At 41.1% G+C, this 21732-nt stretch overlaps 1 protein-coding gene and 1 long non-coding RNA gene across 6 annotated transcripts in view; both read left to right on the top strand.

Moving 5' to 3' along the window:
• LOC127548918 (uncharacterized) overlaps window positions 1-21732 on the top strand; it is a 444700-nt gene that overhangs the window by 361284 nt on the left and 61684 nt on the right. The window lies entirely within an intron of this gene.
• RIPOR3 (RIPOR family member 3) overlaps window positions 1-21732 on the top strand; it is a 108418-nt gene that overhangs the window by 68464 nt on the left and 18222 nt on the right. For 4 of the 5 annotated variants that reach the window (XM_051976588.1, XM_051976587.1, XM_051976583.1 and 1 more), the window contains 10 exons: window positions 3376-3522; window positions 3646-3724; window positions 6504-6527; window positions 6694-6747; window positions 8138-8287; window positions 10049-10112; window positions 10871-10914; window positions 12484-12609; window positions 14259-14404; window positions 21185-21311. In XM_051976588.1, the coding sequence (XP_051832548.1) occupies window positions 3376-3522; window positions 3646-3724; window positions 6504-6527; window positions 6694-6747; window positions 8138-8287; window positions 10049-10112; window positions 10871-10914; window positions 12484-12609; window positions 14259-14404; window positions 21185-21311 (961 nt within the window). Of the gene's footprint in view, window positions 1-196; window positions 476-3375; window positions 3523-3645; window positions 3725-6503; window positions 6528-6693; window positions 6748-8137; window positions 8288-10048; window positions 10113-10870; window positions 10915-12483; window positions 12610-14258; window positions 14405-21184; window positions 21312-21732 lie in introns of those variants that run through there. The other variant, XM_051976586.1, reaches the window with a different exon arrangement.

Raw genomic sequence — 21732 nt, 5'->3', positions numbered from 1 at the left:
CTCTAGGAGCTTGCGTATAGTGCAAGGTGACATGACACACGTATTAGACACGCAGCCTATCTCCCAACATGTAATTATCCCACAAACACATATCGATCATGGGCTGGGTCAGCTCCTCCGACGGCTCAGAAGAGCAGTGGGTACCATTTCTCATCCCAGGACAACCTCAGTCTCTGGAGCTCCCACGCCGGGGCCAGGGTTGATTCTACCTCTGGAGCTCAGTGGCCAAGGTGGGGCAGGAGGCTGAAAGATGACTTAGAGTCCGGGAAAGGGAGGTTAGGCTCTGGGGAACCAGGTGGTGATCCTTTGCACCAAGTGCCTGCAGGTGAGCAACGACAGCCGGGGCCTATAGCTTGGCCAGCTTGGGATTCGGCCTCTGGAGAAGTTTAGGGGAGGAACTGCCACATCTGCAGCTGCTGAAGCCTTCGGGGCTCTCAATTAAGATGGGTACTTTGCGGAGATCTCGGTCCAAAAGGTTGGTAAAGATGTGTGTGTGTGTGTGTGTGTGTGTGTGTGTGTGTGTGTGTGTGTGTGTGTCACAGACACAGAGACAGAGAAAGAAAGGAGGGAAATGTTTGCTAGATTTACTCTTCTCCCTCAAGCCAGGAGATTTGTTTCAAGAGGGACATCTACGGAAATGGCCACTCAAGGGCCAGTGACCTTGGCTCCAGCTGGAGTGGGGGAGAGGTATGTGTGTGCAGGATTTTTATCCTCCCACCTGTACCAAAACAGCCCAAGGGCTTTCAAAGTGGCTGCAGAGCCTTAGAGCTGGCTGGACCTTCTCTGAAGGGCTTTCCCAGCAGTCTCTGGTTGGCTGGGCCTGGGCTGCCTTGCCCTCTTGGAGATTAGATCAGTTCCAGTCTATTGAGCAAATAGAAAATTTATGCCTGTGGTATGCCTAGTATCTTGCTAATCTGGAAATGTGAATAGCCCAGCTATTTTGACTTTTAAACTTCTTAGGTACATATTGACAGGAATAGGGGAGCTGGCCTCTCTAGGGGCTGTTGAGGTATGTAAGCTGTAAAACTCATAATCTCCTTTGTCTCCTACATGTTAAAAAAATTACCAACCAGGTGCTGTGTGTGTGTGTGTGTGTGTGTGCGTGCATGTGTGTGTAACACAGCATTGGGAAAAAGAGAAAACATATTAGATTGGAAAGAGTCCTAGATTGTTAAGTCACACTCAGGTTCATATATTCCAGTTGCCTTGTAAACATGGCCAAGTTGCCTCCCCTGTCTGGGCCTCGGTTTCCTTATCTGTAAAATGAGGGGGTTAGACTTTTGGTTGCTGGATAATTTCCAAGGTCCCTTCTAGTTATAATCCCATGATACTTAGCTTTGTTGTTGTTAGTAGAAGCTGAAATAACACAGAAATCTCTAACATCTTTCCATAGAGCCTCGAAATATCCAGGAAATTGAGTTTTTGTTTTTGTTTGTTTGGGGTTTTTTTTGTTTTGTTTTGTTTTTACAAGTCAGATCCCATTATTATTAATCACAAGGGACTATTCCAATTCTTTGCCTTTGAACGTTGTAGCAATGGTCACCAGCTGGGTCTTTGAAACTGCTATTGATATTACTTCTTAGAGATTTTGTGGAACAGTAGAGAGGGCACTGCTCTGAAATCAGAATTCTTGGGTTCAAATTCTGACTTTAATGTTAATTCCCCAAGTGACCTAGAAGTTACTTGATCTCTTTGGATCTGACTCTTCATATGTAAAATGAAGGATTTGGATTAGATGTCTTCTAGCGACCCTCCCAACTCTCTGATCCTATGATTTTTCACAGAGTGATTTATTCCATAATCAGTTAAAACTAGGAAATTGATTTTCTCTTTTCTTTTCTGTCCTAGATCTCTAATACTAGAAAAAATGTAGCCAACACCCATTGCTATTTCTTTCTCCATTTCTGCCCCCTCCATCATTCAAAAATTTTCACAACCATCTGCTACATCAGACTTCACACTGGCAATGCCATATTTGCTTCCATTTAATTTTGTTTCCCCACCAAGGAAGCTTGTGTGTGTGTGTGTGTATGTGTAAGTGTAAGAGAGAGAGAGTCCTTCCCATCCTTGAAAGCTCATCTCAGTCTCTCTTCCTCTAGGAAACCTTCCTAAGGACATCTTCCTTCTCTAAATTTCTTTGCCTTTTTCATTGATACACCTTCTTTTCTTCTCTCTCTCTCTGTTTCTCTGTGACTAGGTGAAAAAGGTCATTATTTACTTCATTTCTTTCTTACTTACTCTTAATCACTGAAAATAAGTACTTGCTTCAGTCAAACTGAGACCTGGGCTTAAAAAGGCCAAGGTCTCCCAGTGCATCCCATCTCCAATCATCCTGATCTATATCTTGCTCCTGGATCCTGATGTCTCAGGAGGGGAAAGTGAGGCAGGAGACCTTGTCCAGCCCTCCCTCACTTAAATCCAATTCACTTGCATGTCTTGGCAACACCTCCATGATGTCATGGTCCTCTGCTAGAACAAAGGACAAACAATAACAACCACAATACTTTATTTTCTACCTTTTCTCCTTTGTGTGTCTTTCTCCCTATTCAACAGTGAGCCTCTTGAAAGCAGAGACAATGTTTTACTCATCTTTCTGAATAAAACATCCAGCATATGCCTAGAAATATGAGAGGGGTTCAAGAAATATTTCATTACTTATTGGCTGGGACTTCCTTATTCTCTCCCTGCCAAGGAGGGGCTGGGGTTTATGGAATAAGTATATAGATGTACAGGGCCATTGATCAGTGCAGTGGATAGAGTGCTGAACCTGGATGGTCAAATCTAGCCTCACTTCCGAGATGTTTGATCCTGAGCAAGTCACTGAACCCTGTCTGCCTCGGCTTTTCTAGAAAATGAATTGGAGAAGAAAATGGCAAACCATTCCAGTATCTTTGCCAAAAAACCCTCCAAAAAATCCAAATAGGATTACAAAGAGTTGACTAGACCTGAAAAATGACAATAACAATGATCTCCACCACAAAGATGGGATGCTAGAATGTTGAGAGTATTGGGTTTAGAACCAATGAATACTGGCTATTCACTACCTGTGTAACTTTGGGTCCATTAAAATGACAAGTTGAGACGAGATGATCTCTCTGGACTCTCCCTGCTTGAAATCTTATCCTGTGATAAATAACTTGCCCTTTCTGAGGTTGTTTCCTCATCTGTAAAACAGAGCTAACATCTCTCTCGGGGGATGTGTTATCTCATTTGAACATGATGTGTGTCAGAGTGCTCCGAGACCTGCAAATGAGAATCTCCGTGTGGCTCGCTGAGCCAGCCGCTGCCTCCACAGAAGCTCGCTGCCGAGGACGCGGCGGCTTTGGCTGGAGGCGCTGACCTTTCTGTGCTGAGTGGTGTCCTTTCCTCCTGTAGGAAGTCCCTCCACAGAAACTCGATGAGATCAAAAATGCCCGTGAAATCCTCCAAGGTCTATGCCACATTGCGTAAGGGGACCCCGTGCCTGGACCCCAAGCCCCAGCAAGTGAAGAGGATATTTGAAGCTTTGAAAAAAGGCCTTAAGTAAGACTGTGGGGGTGAGGGTGGGCTGACTGTTTCCTCATGTTTTGTTCACTCGTTAATGTTCTTTTTGACAGTCTCTTTTTGTGGAGTAAACCTTGTTCCGCTTCTATTTCTCCCTCTCAGGGAATATCTCTGTGTCCAGAAGGCTGAGCTGGATTATTTATCTGGCCGTCACAAGGACACGAGAAGAAACTCTAGACTGGTAAGTAGTCTTTGGCTGACTAAGAAATTGTGGTTGTGAGAATCAAGTGGGAGAAAATAGGCGAAATTCCTTACAAGCCTTAAAGGGCTACTATGGATGTTAACTAGTATTAAACAGCTAGATGCTGGGTTTAGAGTTGGGAAGATCTGAATTTAAATCCTATCACAGAGGCTTGCTCTATAACCCTCAGCAAGTCTGTGACTTCTCTCAACCTCAGTTTCTTCATCTGTAAAATTTGGATAACAATAGAGCATCTCACTCAGAGCTGTTATGATGTTCAAATGAGATACTATGTGTAAAGCATTTTTGAATACTTTATATGTTAAATAAATGTTGATAGCTATCGTTATGAACACTAGTAAAAAAAAAAAACTGACAGTTTTATCTCACAGGAGAAGGAAAAAAGAAAATCTAATAATTCTAGCCTTCCTATAGACCTCCTGATCATTCTGGCTCCTCTTCTCTTCTTCCTGTGCTGAGCCTTGGATGAGAACATGATAATGGCTGGGTTCTGTTAGGCATTAAATAGGCAAGGCTACTGATGGATCCAGACTTCTTCCAGAGGAGTTCCAGGAAGATGGAGGAGGGAAGGCCCACAAGGGAGCCGATATCCTCAATATTCTTTCCAAAAACAGGCTTTGAAAAGCTAGAAAAATCAAAACTCCCCCAAATCTACAATATTTTTTAAAGAACAAAATAATATTTGAGGAAATAAGCAAATAAATTAAAAGTTATATCACAACACACATATTATGGGTTATAAAGAAACCAAGGTGTATTGTTTGTTTTAAGAGCCACTGGATTTAAGTCAAAAGGCAATAGGGTAAAGGGAAAAGAGAGGGCACTAATTCTGAATTCGGAGAAACTGGGTTCAAATGTTGCCTTCTCTTTGACTTTTAGCAGGTCCCATGACTCTTCTGGATTGATTCAATTTTCAGTAGAAGTTGTAAAAATGAGGAGTTGTACTAGATGATCTTTGACATCTCCTTCCAGCTCTAAATCTAGTCCTGTGGCTCATATTTGAGTCCTTATTCTGTTCATTGTCACCTGTAACATTGGGCTAGTTATTTCACTTATTAGACCTCTATTTCCCAGTCTTATGGAATAAGGAGGTTGAGCTAATTAGCCTCTGAGTGCCTTACTTCTGTTAATTATTTCCTAATTATCCATTTGCAGCTTTCTTCATCTATATATTTGTTTTTCTATTGCCTTCCCTTATTAAATTGTAAGCTCCTTAAGGGCAGTCTTTTTGCCTCTTTTTGTATCTCTAGTGCTTAGCACAGTACCTTGTACATAGTAGGTGCTTAGTAAATGATGATTAAACATTTTTAAGTTAAGCGGGGTGAATGTCCCCCTTCCCCAGGGGCTCTTAAAAATCAAAATTTTACAGTTTAGTTGGAAACACATTTGTGAACCAGACAATTAAATTGGGACTTCTCCCCACCTAGCTCAATGGGAAGAGAAACCGATACCACACAATCCCTGGCACACCACACAATCCCTGGCACACCACCCTGCCATTCCCTGTCCCCTACAAAAGATAAGGCAATCAGAGGCAGGCCTGTAGGTGGTTAGGTGAGAAACTGGCAAACCTCTCATCCCTTGGCTCCCCCTGAAGTTCTGAGGCTGAACCCTAACTATAGCATAGAGCAATATCACTTCTAATAGTAACATTTTAACTTAACATTTGTAAGTAGGGTTAAATGGATAAAATTCTATCCAAAGTATCTTCCCAACTATTATTGCACATACACAACCATTATGCGTCCATTTAATAGCTGATGTTTATATAGCATCTAGAAGCTTGCCAAGCATTTTTACATATGCACTCATTCAACAACCTTGAAAGGCAGCTAATTCTTCTGAATATTATCTCCACTTTTCAGCTAAGTGAAAAAAATGGGTGTCAGAGAGGGTAAGTTGCTTATTTTCCCCCAGCCATGTAGCTAGTATTCTGTTTTAGCATAGTGGTTCTCAAAGCATGGTCCAAAGAATAGTAGGGGGTCTCTAAAATCCTTTCAAATGGTCTACAAATTCAAATTAGTTTTTTTCTAATGATAAACATCTATAACTATCATATACATATATATACACACATACATATACACACAAACACATTTCCATATATGATGTGACCCAACAAAAACTCTGGACAGATCCTCAATAATTTTTAATAGGAAGGGAATTTAAAAGGGAAACTGAGAACAAAAGGTTGAGAACCATTGTTCTGGCATGATATCAACCTGCCGCCTTCTTTTAGCACTGAATTTTAAGCATCACAACAGATGAAGAAACAGGTAGTAGAAGAATGGTACCTAGAACATGGTTGTCCCAACTTCTGACCTGGAGCTTTTTCTTGGGATCAAACTTGTCCTCCCACTTTACATGATAGAAGTGCTCCTGACAAGTTGCTTATGAATCTGATCCATCTTTGATATGAATGTTTCATTTTTATTTCTGATAAACCTTCATTACAACAGTCCCTAATGCTCTGACTTTGTTTCCCCCATCTTCCCTGACCTCTTCAGTCTGTGTCAAACATCTCTATAAAATATTTGCTTAAAAATAGAGGAATTCTAGATTTAGATGGGGGGGACTTCAAAAAGCCTACTATATTAAAAAAAATTTCTCACTGAAACAAGCGAGATTGTGACATAGTACTGGAGAGTAGGTGTCTTGGAGGATCCAGGTCCCCGATTCCATGCATTCTGGAAACAAGTCTCTGTCTGCTGGGGCTCTGAGTAACATGTTTCATATTGAGGGGTCTTCTCTCTTACAGGCGTTCTACTATGACTTAGATAAGGTAAGTTTAGTTGTTTCTTGTGTGACTGCTGAAAGAGATTGGGGAAGGGGAGGGAGCGTGTGCATGTGTGTGAGTGTATGACATTGGGATTGTGAGGAATGAGGGCAGGAGCCACAGACTGCTGGCAAAGCACAACTGAGTTTATTTTTCCTCTTCTCCTTGAAAGCAAACGCGCTCTGTGGAAAGGCATATTCGGAAGATGGAATTCCACATCAGCAAGGTCAGGCTGGGCTGTCCCTGGGGGGGAGGGAGGGAGGGGGGAGGCAGCCCCAGCTCCCCCAGCTCCATAGGACGGCAGGGACTCAGCAGCCAGCTTCGGTCGGCTGATCTGGGACTCGGATGGGAGCAGGTGTCCCCTTTCCTTGGGCAGGTCTTTGGAAGTGGCCAGCCAGAGATGTGTTCTGCATCAGGCGGCTTGCTTTCTGGGAATGAGTTCTTGTGCAGCGTGCCTGGGGAGCAGGGTGGGAATGTTGGAGGCTCCTGGGCAGCCTGGTTGCCAGATGCTGTCTGCTTCCTCTTACAGTCTCAGAGTGGCTGTCTGACTGAGAGAGAACGTCCCTTTGTTTGGGGCAGGAGGGAGGGACCCCGATGAGACGGGGCGGGAAGCGGGGAGAGGGCTGCTCTCTGAGACACCAGCACGCCTCCCCTGCCCGGGAGTACTGAGAGAACATGTGGATTCTGTCAAGGACTTGGGGAATGAACTGGAGGCAGGCCCGTGGAAGTCTTTCCACCTTGGCTGTCTCTGGGAGCAGTCAAGCCTGCCTTGCTGGAGAGCTGTGATTTCTAGCTCTGGGTGTGCTTTATGTGGGCTAAGGCAGGGAGCTGGGAAACTGGGAGAAACTTGCCTCTGCCTCCACCCTCCGACATAGGGAAAGAGCCTCTTCTTGAAGTTTCCAATGAGAATGCCTTTAGTTTTTAAGATGGCGGCCTGGTCTAGAGCCTTGCTCTAGGAGGTAGAAGAGTTCTCATGGCTTCCGTGTGCTGAAGGTGTGGGGTAGGAACTCGCTTGAGTTATAGAGCAAACTGTGGCTTGGGCAGATATTGGTGATAAGAGCAGCTCCTCATGTGTTGTGCTTCCCATTAACTGACTGGCTTCCCATTCACTCTTTTAGTTGATCTTCTCATCTATGTGAACCAGGCAAGGTAGAGGCCCTCCATTTGACCCACAGAAAGAAACAGATAAAAATAGGAAAAGCAAAGTGATGCTCTGATCGAGTAGAGAGCATTATATTCGAAGGCAGAGGTCCTAGGTCTGAGTCCCGAGTTTGTACTTTATTATGTGACACTGGATAAGACGTTTACCCCTTTGCTGAATATCAGATTCCTTCCTAGAAGATGGGGAAACAGGAGAAGGGGCTGCACTGGCTTGCTTTCCTTTCCTCCCTTCCTTCTCCCCCTCTTATACATGCTGTGGTTTTCCCTGGTCCCAGAGCTGGGGAGTGGAGCCCAGGTGTTTTGACTCCTTCACGTAGGCAGGTACCGTCTCCTAGGTACCATGTTGACCCCCGCTCTGAGAGCAAGGATACTTATTCCAGCTTCTGATCCAGATTCTCAAAGGCTAAAAGCTTGGGGGGGAGGGCAGGAAATTCTATATATCTCTGTCCTCCCAGGTGGAGGAGCTCTATGAAGATTACTGTATCCAGTGCCGGCTACGAGACGGTGCCTCCAACATGCAGCAGGCCTTTGCGCTGTCTCCCTTGACCAAGGCTTCCCGGGAGAGCCTGGTGGAGCTGTACCGAAACCTCCAGGAGTGCACTGAGGTAGGGGATAGAGCGAGAGATGGACTTGGCCTGCCTCCTTCCGGAGGCCCTTTTCTAAGTGGCAGGTTTTGTAATAGAAAAGAATCAGCCCCTAGTGCCCAGAAAAATGGACATCGGGAAGTGGAGAGACAAAGATCAACTTCCCACAGAGTTGTTGTTTCAGCGGGATGAACTAGTTGATTTGAGCTCATGTGTCCCTACAGTGTCAAGTGAAATTCTCTCCCCCCAGTCTACTATACACTAATTCTCTGACTTAAATTCTCTGACATGGGCTACATTTCTCACTCTAGAACTAGGCCTTGTACAGTTTTCACCAGCCTATGAGAAAAGATTCTTGAAGTATTCAACAAATATTAAGTGCCCTGGGATAGTTGAAGGTGGGGGATATCTTTTTGTTTTTTTCATGTGTCCCCAATCTCTGGCTGTGAAAATAATCTCTTCCTACTCGCAAATTTTCATAGAACTTTTCCTCCTTCCTTCCCTTTCTGCTTCCTTCCCTCCCTCCCTTCTTTCTTTCCTTCATTCCTCTCTTTCATTGCAAAATAAAATGCAAACAGAAAAAGAAAAAAGTTGTAAAAATATACTTCAATTTGCATTCAGAGATTCATCCATTCTTTCCAGAGCTAGATTGCATTTTTCATCGTGGGTCATTTGGAATTTTCTTGGATCATTATCTTGATCAGAGTAGCTGAGTCTTTCACAGTTAATTATCCTTACAATATTGCTGTTAGTGTATACAATGTTCTCTTGTCTCTGCTCACTTCACTTTGTATCAATTCATGTGAGTCTTCCCAGGTTTTTCCTAAAACTATCCTGTTCATCATTTCTTTTAGCACAATAGTATTTCATTATTCTCTGATTCTTTCTGCTTTCCTCATGTTTCTTTTTTTTTTTTTTTTTTAAGTCTTTTTTCCTTCTCTTGTTGTTAGACTAACTTTTGGTAGGGGCAATAAGACAGAGGTTACTCCTAGTCAGTAGGCATCATGAGCTGGGCATTGAAGGACGGGTAAGATAGTGGGTAAGAAAAGGAAGAGTAGGGTATTCCAGGCACAGAGAATCATAGAGCTAGGATATACAGGATAGGAAGATATTAAGTGTGTTTGGGACATGGCAAGTAATCCAAGGGTTTTTTTGTGTGGAAATTTATTTCATGTTAAATTTGTACCAATCCAACTCTCAGTAGAGATGGCAATAGATAGAGCCCTAGGCCTGGAGTCAAGAAGACCCAAGTTCCAATCTAGCCTTAGGCATTTACTAGCTGGGCAAGTAACTGGTCCTCTGGCTGAATTTCCTTATTTATAAAAGACAAAAAAACCAAAGCAAAGTCCCAGGGTTGTTGGGAGAACCAAATGATGATAATTGTAAAGTGCTTAGCACATAGAAGGTGCTATATTAATGTTTACTCTTTTCTCTTTTCCTTCAGTGTTCTTATGGTGCTTTTCTCCACATAACGTGCCCCATCTGGGCATGCTGTGAGCAAACAGAAAAGAAATTGTTATTTTTTTTTAAGAAAGAAAAATAAATTTTCATGTCACTTCTTAGAATTCAGCCCTCCCTAGTGTTCTCATGACCCTAAACTTAACCAAAGGTGCATACCTGTAATATTTTTGGTGTAATGATGTCCTAGGAAACTCCAGTAATTTCTCAGCTGGGTATTGGGGTGTTAGGGGATGAGCACGGTTTTTTCTGAGCCTGTATATGGGGTGGTAAGGGGACAGAAATGGGCAACCTGATGACTTGATGTCTTGTGGGGCTTTGCAGGACATGTGCTTGATTGAAGGGGCCCTGGAAGTGCATCTGGGGGAATTTCACGTCAAGATGAAAGGTAACTAGGTGCTGTTCTTTAGGATAGGGTTAGGGTAAAAGCTGACACTTCCCATCCCATCCCCCTTGGGTCTAGCTGTAAGACATTCTTAATTGGCTATATTGAAGCTCACCAAAAGGAAGAGAACTTTTGGGCTGGGGGAAACTACAATGGGCCTGAGTGCCTAGAAAGCATCCACAAGTCCTCTTTGGGGAATTCTTTGTCTTAATAGGAGTTTGCCTACATAGAACTAGCTACTCCGCATGGGTGGGTGCTTGGGTTTCAGGTTCCACAAAGGAGGCAGGTGACTTAGCAAGTCACTCATTTCCTTCTCTCTTGGACTTCCTCTCTTTACTTTCTGGCTTTGTTTTAGTGTTTAAGGGAGCTTTTTTTTTTTTTTTTTTTTTTTTTAATTCTTTGATTGTGATTCTCACTGGCTGTCCTGTGATTGGCCTGGTTGACCATCCATAAGGATGGGTTGGAAAACATGAACTGTTTTTGATTTGTCCTTCTTTATAATAGTATGTTGGGCAAGTTCTTAAATTGGCTATTCCTCTTGTGCCTGAGACTGTTTTGTTAGCCATTTTTCAGAGTTTTTCTCTCCCACCCTCCCCTTCTGCTTCCAGAAAGAACCTTTTATAAATGAGGGAGCTGAGACCTAGAGAGGGTGACTTAGCTAAGATCATGCTGCTAGTTAGAGGCTAGTTGGAGAAAGGTAGAAAGGGTGATAGAACACCACCTTGGAGATGGGGGTTAACACTTGAATATTTGTCTTCCAGGGCTGGTGGGGTATGCACGACTATGTCCAGGAGACCAATATGAGGTAGGTAGAGGACAAAATAAGCAACCTGTTTGCTTAGGTGACTAACGCAAAGACTATTCTTCTCCACCTAAGGAGTCACTTGACCACATGGATGTTTTCCTAGTTGTTCATATACAGTCCAGATGCTCAGCTCTTTAACAGAACAGCTTGGTACAGGAATGAGGGAAGTCCAACCCTAGTGCTGGTGCTTATTTTTAGACTTCAGCAGATACTGACAGAGATGCCAGTGGGCATCATAGGATCTCAGAGGTGAAAGGGACCAACCCCTGCTGAGCAGGAATCCCTTTATAATTGGTCATCCAACCAGCAAGTAAAGACTTCAGCAATGAGGAACTGACTACTTCCTGAAGCAGCTGATTCTGCTTTGGGATCATTTTAATTATTAGCTTTTCTTTGTCAATCTGAACTCTGCCTCTGCAACTTCTATTTGTCATTTCCAGTTTTTCCTTCTGGGGCCACATAGAATTCTTCTTCCATATGACTACCCTTAAAATACTTGAGAATGTGTATGTTTCTCCTAAGTTTTCTTTCCCCACCACTCTTAATATCTTTAGTTGTATCCATCTTTTTTCCCCTTTTTAAAAAAAATATATTTTAAAAAATACACATTGCTTTATGAATCCTATTGGGAGAGAAAAATCAGAGCAAAAGGGAAAAATCATGGGAGAGAGAAAAAAACAGGAAAAATAAGTGAACATAGCATTTGTTGATTTACACTCAATCTTCATAGTTCTCTTTCTGGATGCAGATGGCATTTTCTATCTAAAGTCTATTGGGATTGCTTTGGATCACTGAACCAGTGAGAACAACCAAATCTTTCATAGTTGATCATCACACAAACTTACTGTTATTGTGTACAATGTATTCCTGGTTCTGGTTGTTTCAGCATCAGTTCATGTAAATCTTTCCAGGCCTTTCTAAAATCAGCTTGTTCATAATTTTTTATAAAACAATATTATTCCATTATCTTCATATATTACAGCTTGTTCAGCCTTTATCCAATTGATAAACATCTACTCATTTTCAATTCTTTGCCACCACAAAAAGAGCTACTACAAACATTTTTGCACATGTGGATCCTTTTCCTTTCAGTGGTGTCCATCTTTAGATGCACACACTGGATGCTATATTTCCTCTCTCCTGAGCAGTCATTAAATTTTTTTCTCAGTGAATAAATATTTATTTGCCTTCTCTTTCATTCTTCCTAACTAGAAGGAAAAAAAAAAAAGAAAGATAAAATTCTTGTAACAAATTTGCAGAGTCAGGCAAAACAAACTTGCTCACGGCCACATATGAAAATACATGTTTCATTCTGCTCCTTAGAATTCATCACTTCTAGATCAGAAGCTGGGAAGCATACCTCATCATTGGCCCTCTGGAATCAGGATTGGTCCAGCGTTTACAATGTTGTTATATAAATTCTCCTGACTCTACCCCCTTTACTTGCTCGCCTCAGTTCTGGGAGGATATTTCTAGATTGGAGCTCTGTAACCACTTCAAAAGAACAAATCAGAAAAGATACTGACATTGCTCTCTCTCTCTCTCTCTCTCTCTTCCTCTGACCCTCAGGTATTCATCCGCCTGGGTCGCCAGAGGTGGAAGCTTAAGGGCAAGATTGAGACTGATGACAGCCAGACCTGGGATGAGGAAGAGAAGGTGTTCATTCCTACCCTTCATGAACACTTTGAAATCAAGGTAGGGCTGATTGTGAGGGAGAAGGAAGAGAATCCTTAGAGCTGGTGAGATGTACAGGTGTCTCTCATAAATTCACAGATGAGGCCTCCATTTTTCAGCATCTTTGCTTTTTTTTTTTTTCCTATGGTTCCCTTACCTGTCAGGAGAGCACTTGGCCTTTAGTAGGGTACAAACAACCAAAGAGGCAACTTCCAGAGTTTTCATGGACCATGGTCTGAACTGTCTTTGAAAAGAGTCGGGGGCAGCTAGGTGGCGCAGTCCTGAAATCAGGAGAAACTGAGTTCAAATGTGACCACAGACACTTAACACTCCCTAGCTGGGTGACCCTGGGCAAGTCACTTAACCCCAATTGCCTCAGCAAAAAAAGAAAAGAAAAGAGTCGGAATACATTTACTTGGGACCCAAAGTCCAGAGCTTCCAGCATGGCTGACTGCCACTTACTTGGTTCAGGCCTTTTATCTCTTCTATATTCCTATAGAATATGTGTGTGTGTGTGTGTGTGTGTGTGTGTGTGTGTGTGTGTGTGTATGCATGCACATGTACATATGTGTATGTACATATATGTATGTGTATACACACATATATAGTGCCTACTTCAGACCTTTACTAGTTATTATGTGTTCCTATCTGAAAGACTTAATCTCTTTGATTCTCAGTTTTCTGATTTATAAAATGGAAGGATTGACTCCAATATCTCTTCCAAACTTCTTTTTCCTAATTTCAATCTTTTCCTTCTCTGATTTTCTTCACAACTTTTTGACAATCAGTCTTCTCCAAATACTTATTTCCACCAAAATAACTTCTGTAACTCATCATGGCCTAATAATAATAATAAATCACATTTACACAATATTTAAAACTTGGAAAAACACTTTCTTCTCAATAGTATTTTGTTTTTCCATTTGCATGTAAAGATAGTTTTCAGCATTCATTTTTGTAAGACTTTGAGTTCCAAAATTTTTTCTCCTCCTTCTCTTAACTTCCCATTCCTCCAGACAGGAAGCAATCTGATATAGGTTATATGTGTACAATCATTTTGAAGAAAAACACTTTCCTATCAACTACATTAATTGTTCCAAACTGGCATAAATCCCCAGACCTTCTCATGATTTGGCTCTAACCTTATTTTTTATTTATTTTTAAAATTTCCTATTGTCAGCTTTTGAAGTTTCTACATGCTTAGGCTACTCTGTTTATGTTTTCCTTTGGAAGTCCTTCCTTTCCCTTCAGGGCCTGAATTGATGTCACCTTTTCTAGAGAGCTTCCCTGATACCTTTCTTTGTTTCCACAAGTTGAGATTCTCTCTTTTATCTTACTTTAGAGCTCTCCTTTTCCCCCTCATATTCTCCCTTGAATAGAGGTTATTTAGGTTATATCCATCCACTCCATTTATTAGCTTATAAGAGCTTTAAAAACAGTATTTGAATATTTTTGAATCTCTTCCAAATGTTTTGTACATAAATAGATACTTAGTGAACAAGGCACAGGAACGAAGGGCTCTTGGCCTTGTGTGGCTGGGAGTGGGACCCCAAGTGCTGGATTCAGGTCACCCTTCCTTTGCTCTTAAACGTGGTCCTTGATTTGCTGTCGAGTCCCAGTCATTTCTGAGAGTGTGCCGGGAGACGAGGGCTGGTGGATATCCCCCGCAGGTCCTGGAGCTTCGAGGCCTGAGCACGCTGCTGGTTGGCACAGTGACCTGTGAGCTTGAGGACTTTTTCACCACTCGACCCCAGACCATCGTTGTGGACATCACTGAGCTGGGGACCATTAAGCTGCAGCTGGAAGTTACCTGGAAGTGAGTAGACTTCTCCCACTCCATCCCCTGTCATCCCCACTAAATGGTCCTTAAAATGCTCCATGGTCCCCGGAGTGGGACCCTGAAGTCCTCTGTCTGTCCACAGAATGGATTCCCCAAAGTAGAGTCCTCCTGCGTGGCCCAAAGTACCAGCAGCAGAAGGATGCTGAAAGCGCTCAGTCCTGTGCTTTTGAGGGGGTTCGGAGGCTCCCCCCTGTGGTGCTTTCACATATAGCGGCTCTACTTGTCGTTATTCTGAGAACTTCGGCTGGGAACCAATGGCTTTGTAGATGGGGTCAGGTGATGGCACCTGTCCCCCGGACTGCAGAAGAGCATGGGGGTCCAGCCTTGGCCACCCAACCCCAACTTCATCTGCTCCATTCCAGGCTGTGGGTGGGTCCCCTCTGCACAGGGGCAAGAAAAAGCCATGGTATGAAAGGAGGAAATATTTCTTTTATTCTCCCTCCTCTCTTGCCTCCAAGCTTTAGCCACTTACTCACAACGGATATGGAAAAGGCAAAGGTCAGGCTAGACCTGACCCAGTGAACTTTAAAGACAGTGCAAAAAAGACATTCTGGTGTCTTTTGGTAATTTGTTGCTCAATCTTTATTTCCCTTTCCTTCTGGGGAGAGAAACAAGCTTTTTCTTTCAAGTGAAATTAGACCTCCTGTATCTAGTCAGATCCGGCTCAGTCCCCCAGGCAGAGACACTGACGGACATAGCCCAGTTTGGGAAGAAGGCATGGGCTGTGTCTTCCAGGGGTCCAGTGCTTTTAGCCTTTGTTTTAGAGACCTCTGGTTAGATAGTGAAGGGACCAGAGGCCAGGACATGTGTTTGGGAATATTTCACCCAGTAGAATCAACAGTGGAAATCAGTTTTTTTGGCTCAGTGAAAGGAGAAAATTCCTAAAAGAGTTGCTTTGAGAGGAAGTGGTTCTCTATCACTGTAGCTCTTTAGACAGAGAGTAGATAACCCCTATGGTTGCTATATAAAAAATTTCTATTTGGGAATAGGTTGGGCATTTTAATCTAACCTTCTCATTTAGAGCTGAAGACACAAATGTGGAGAAAACATGTTCTGTGGATAGTCACGGGGCAAAGTTAGCAGGTCCATCTGTTTTTTTCTTCCCTGCTCCTTTCCCAGCATTCTAGGTTAATCTCTCTTATTTATAAAAGACTTAATGCTTCTTAAGACATTTTGCTTGTGCTTGTACCAAGTGATGCAGGATGTTGAATCTGGAAAGACCTGAATTCAAATCCTGTCTCAAACAAGTAAGAGCTGGGTGACTGTGGCCAAGTAATAGAAGGACAGGAATTTAAGACTATTTTGTAGGACTAAGCAAATTTTGGGGTTAGCCAGTGTTATTAGGTCCTTTTAATGTTAACCTTTTTCAACTTCAATTTTCTTATCTGAAAAATAGGGATAATAGCACTTCAAAGGTTGGAGAATAATACAACTTAGAGCTGTTTGGGAGCCTTAGAGATAATTTGGTTATAGGTGGCTAGGTGCTCAGGAAGGCCCTTGGGAAAATTGTGATCCTGGGCAAATCACTCAATCTATCTCAGTTTCCTTATTTGTAAAATTGAGGATTAAATGAAATGTTTGACAAGCACTTTACAAGCCTTAAAGTACTATATAGATGCTAATTATTATTTAGTTTGACTCTTTTACCTCACAGATGAGAGAAGTTAAGATTTGTCCAGGATCATGGATTTATGCACAGTGCAAATTGAAGTGGATATTCATTAAACAGAAAGTCCAGTTGCTTTGGTCAAAAGATTTAATAAAATCTCAGAAGCATCTGGGTAGGGTAAGACATGGAGAGCTGTCACGGGCCCTGCTTTGCAGCTCACCTGGTATAGCATTGGGAAGGATGGAGTGAAGGCAGCAGCACCATCCCTGTTTGGGTGTGGCTGTGGTCACCTGCCATGCTGATTCAGGACAGGGACATCATCCTAGGGATGATTCTGGCCACACCTGTCACTCTCTTGTACAGCAGCTGATTCTTTACAGTATTTATTCCTTGTTAAGGGAAAAAAGGCTTGAAACCATGTCCCTCTCTCCCCAACCTCCCCCAACTCTTTTCACCTAATACCAACCTGCATTCTGAATGGTTAGCTCAGTGGATAGAGCATTGGGTTTAGAGTCCAGAAGACCTGAGTTCAAATCCAGCCTCAGATACTTACTTGCTATATGGCTTTGGACAAATCAGTAAATCTCGGTTTGCCTTAATCCATTGGAGAAGGGAATGGCAAACCACTCCAATCTTCCTTGCCAAGAAAAATCTATGAACAGTATGATCCATTGAACAACAGCAATATAGCTTTGAATTATACTGAACAGCTATATTGAATCTTGTTGAAAATCTATACATAATTTGAGCCACTATTTCATATAATACATTTCATATTTTCATACAACATATCATATATATAAAATTTCATATGTAATATAGACCAACTCTAATCTCATATATACTCTATGTGGTATGTGTGGGGAAGGTGGTAATATCCAATAGCAGGATGATAAAAGTATATACTACTATTGAAGCAAATTACTTCTGAACTATAGTCATGAGTCACAGTGTTGTCAGTCCTAACTTTTGTGGGAGCAAAGTTACGAAATAATGGTACAAAAGTTAAGAAAAAAAGAGCATGTTTATAATTGAGTATTTAGGAAATAGGAACTTAAGTTCTCACAACCACCAAAAATTATTCTTTTACTACAGATTGCTGAAAATCCACTTTTCTACATGTAAATATTTATAATAAACATTGATTCTGATAGTATGTACTTTTCCTAACACACTCACCAAAAAATAAGCTATAAATTGCTGGGCAAAGGAGGGATAAAGAAGGGGCAGGGACTGCATATTAGAAGAAATACTCAGCCCAGCATTGGGGATTCTCCACCAGCAGGAAACCTGCAAGGACCTCTTTGCTTCCCAGATCTACCCAGAGAGGAGATGGGATGCTTACTAGGCCTCTAACCACCATCCCATTCACCTACAAACTTAGCCACTTTCCTTGTTTTTCAGTTCTCTCATCATGCACACTTGAGAGGCTACTTTAGTACTTTCTAAAGTGGATTCATGAATACTTTCACGAAGACTTTTCTCCTTTTTGCTGCTAAAAACTTGAACTCTCATTTTCCCCCTCTTCTCTGCAAGCCAAGAATGTGTGTGTATTTGCCAATGAGAAAATGAAATTGAAATTACTAATAAAATCAAGTGAATGCTTGAAAAATTAATTGCATGAATGTTGGATTGACTATGTATAGATGCATGTGTATGTGTATGTAAATATGTGTATTTTTTTCTATATATCTATATGTCTATATCTATTTGAAAACTGACTCTTTTGTGTAGCTTTTCAGCTGGTAAGCTCAAAAAAGAAAAGCAATTCAGCATAATAGACTTGCTTTCTTCAAGCCCTATGTCTGATACATACTGCTTGAATCTGGGCAAGTCACTTAACTCCTCAGTGTCCCAGGTACCTCTTTAGGACTTTAAAGACCAATTGAAAATCTTCCTTAATGGAGGGAGTTTCCTTTTTGAGAGTTCTTGACACAAATGAAATCAAAGGTCTGGAACAAAAAGTGCTCAGTATTTAGTACTAGTGTTTCCTAGCACCAAGTTCCATTAAGCTACCAACAGTCAAATTAGCTTTTATTTAAGATATTTTTTTTCTCCTGGTAACATTAGAGTTAGAACAAAGCTTAAGAGCTCACTTTGAGCTACTGCTTCATTTTATAAAAGAGCAAACTGGTTCCCTAAGAGATGATTTGTCACAATGGGAAATGTCACACACACACACACACACACACACACACACACACACACACGTATATTCTGCTATCAGGTGTTACACCTTCCCCATACACTAAATATTTATTCTTCCCCACACTAATCAAGGCAGCTGTGACTCTAACCCCTTCTCCTTTCTCTTCATTCCTGATCACTGGTAAACGCTGCCCCAGTATTTGTCCAAGATGCTTTTTAAGCATCACTATATTTTATGACTTCCAACCCTTTCCCCCCTTTTTTTGACTTTATATTAATGAGGTACATTAAGTCCCAAAAGTGGGGAATTGCCCAGAATGAGCTCACGGATTCATACCATCTCCAGAACAAGGGGCAAAACTTTATTATAATACTTTAACAATTAATAAGAGGAGTGGTGGGACCTTTAAGGGAAAGGACCCAGAGCAAGGTATGCTGACTGTGCTAATTTTGTGTCGGTAAGTCAGCTGCTGGTTATGGTTGTCCTGTTCATACCAGATAGCCTCAAGAGTTGACATTTATAGTTTACCCTCCAGATTGTATAAGGTAACAATAGGCATCAGTCTAGAATGTATATACAAGATAATTCCGAAGGGTCAGCTTGCTCCTCACTGGGGCTCCCTTAGTTTCTGGATTGCCATCAGAGACATGGTCTTTTGTTAGAATCCATTTACCTCATCATTATCACTTCTATTAGTTTTCTTTTTTTTTGTCCTTTTTAAAGCTTTTTATTTTCAAAACATCCTCGGATAATTTGTCAACATTGACCCTCACGTAGCCTTGTAGTTCATATTTTCCCCTTTCCTTCATCCCCTCCCCTAGATGGCAAGCAACACAATATATGTTAAACATATTAAAATTTGTTAAATATATTATGTGTAAACATCTTCTGTTAGTTTTCTATGGCTTAATTAGCTTACACATTACTCATTTTCTAGAATTGAGGTCCAAGCTTCCTTCACACATTCCCCATCCCATTCCTTTGCCTTCTGGTCTAGAGTGTTCACTTTCTTGAAATCCCTGGCTTCCCTCAAATTCAGCTCCATCAACCACCTTCCAAGAGAGGCATTTCCTGTCTCCACCCCACCTCCCACCCCAGGAGTTCCTGGGAGTATCATTCTTTGACAGAATTCCTATTGGCATTCTAGTGAAGCCTAAAGAGTCCTTAGAATAAAGTTCTTAAATAAAAGCACGAAATACAATGCATATAATTAAAAAGGAAACCAAAGGTTAGTGAAAAAATAATTTTTTCCCCATCCACATTCAAGAATTTTCCCCCCACATTTCCCCACCAGAATATACCCAGGGACCTCAGTTTAGGAACCCTTAATCGAATTCAACCTCCTGATGGTACAGAAGAGAGGTCTAGAGAAGGAAGTGACAGAGCTGGCCAGTTGCTCCATGATCTCCTGTTTTTACTCTTTTCCACTAAAGGCCTCTGGTCTTGTACCGAGGACTGCCTATATCCAACTATGATATATTTATTCAAGTTAAAGATTTTCCCTCTCTCAAGCCAGCTCATTCTTGTGTCCACAATATTGTTATTTTTAGAGGTATTTGGGATTTCTTGACTTGCTTAGGACCACACAATGTCTGAAGCTGAATTTGAATTCAGGTTCTCCTAACTTCAGGGCTGGTGCCCTATCTGCTATCTAGCTGATTCAGTATGACTACCTTCTTTGGACTTTTGTCAACCTGGGGCCTTGAGACCTCATAGTTCAGCAGTTTTTCTTCTTCCAAGCAAGACCTCGTACTGAACTGACCTGCGCCTGATCCAGCGGCTGACGTGGGGCGGGCAACGTAGGTTACTATGAAACAGAAGGCTCTGAGCACAGAAGTTTATTCATGGAGCCACCAGCTTCTGTGGCCTTGTGGGTTTTTTTTTCTCTGCGTGGATATAGCAGCTTTACATTCTCTTTTTTTTTAAAAAAATAAACTTATCAATTTTGTTTTTATATCACCTATTTTTCATCCTTTTATCTTTTCCTATTTTCCCAATGATCCATTGCATGTAAAAAAGAATTATATTATTATATGATTTAAAAAAACAATGAATACATCCAAAAAATGCTGACTATAATACTCCATACCTATGTGATGACCCCATTCCCTATTTATGCAAAGGAGAGAGGGAAAATGTTTTCTTGTTGTCTCCTCTTTGTTCCAAACTTATTTTTGACATTTTGTAAGGTTAATTTTTATTGTTTTGTGCTTCTATTTTCGCTTAAAATATACTTTTATTTGCTTCATTAAATATTTTACAACTATACATAAAATACTTTTAAAAGAGTTGTTTAAAAAGTTTTTGAATTGTAAGTTCTCTACTCCTTCCTATCTCTTCTCCCTCCTCTTTGAAAAGGCAAGCAACATATTTTCATTGTTATAGTAATTGTGTATTTTATTTTCTTAGCTTTTTGCTTTGCATTAGTTTATTTGTCTCATATTTCTCTGTATTCATCATATTCATTGTTTCTTACAGTAGGATAATATTCCTTTAATTTCATGTGCCATAGTTCTTTTTTAATTATTCATCAATTGATGGATATCTACTTTGTTAACATGAAAGATCAACTTTTCTTTCTTTTAAAAAATAATTAAATTTTATTTTTAACAAACTTTTAAAAATATTTTTTCTTTCCCATACCTTCGTCACTATTAAGAAAAAAACAACAACTAATACATATATAGTCAAAACCATTCCCACATTTATGTCTCATTCTATAGCTGGCATCCTATCCATTCCATCACTCAACTGTCCTGGAAAGACCCAATTATTTGGTAATTACATTTCTGAGGTAGACCAGTATTGTAATAATGGTGTTACAGGAAGGCTTCAGTATAGGACAGGTAGATAAGCACAAAAGGAACTGTTGAGGTTTTCTGTGAAACATTAAAATTCCAGTAATATCTTTTTTATTTTATTTTATTTTCATTTTTTGCAAAGGGAGATGTCCCTGAGGCTTGGCTAACACCCAGACCTCTCTCTTCTGCCTTCTCAGCCCATTTGATACAGAGAGCTTCTTGGTATCCCCTGGAATTAGCAAGTATTCTGTGGGCAGCAGAAAAGGCTCCTTGTATAACTGGACACCTCCGAATACTCCCAGCTTCAGGGAAAAGTATTATCTTGTGAGTATGTAAGACCATTTCCTCTCCTTCTCTCCACCTTCTCTCTCCTCCCCCCAAATTAGCCAAGAACCCTGATGGATGACCTTCCTTGTATTGTTCGGTGAGTGTAACAGTTTAATCCACTCTCAATCTTAGTAATTATGGGGAAACTGTAACGTCTGAGCCCAGAGAATAGAAAAGTTGAGAATTCAATCTGTTGCCAGCCTAGTATTTCCTTACCCTATTTTTAGACTAACATAGTTCTTGCTGATGTTTTCCATTTTGACAGTTCCTTTTATTTTCATCATATGGAAAAAAAAGACAGACTTATAGAATAAGATCTGTATACCTGAAAAAAGTCCTTTGAGATCTTCTAATTCAAAATCATCATTTTACAGACAAAGAAACTGAGATCTGGTAGCAATAACGAGCTAGTTTGAAC

The sequence above is a fragment of the Antechinus flavipes genome, chromosome 2 (assembly GCF_016432865.1).
Source record: "Antechinus flavipes isolate AdamAnt ecotype Samford, QLD, Australia chromosome 2, AdamAnt_v2, whole genome shotgun sequence".
NCBI classification, from domain to species: Eukaryota; Metazoa; Chordata; class Mammalia; order Dasyuromorphia; family Dasyuridae; genus Antechinus; species Antechinus flavipes.
This window is presented reverse-complemented; position numbering and strand designations above follow the sequence as displayed.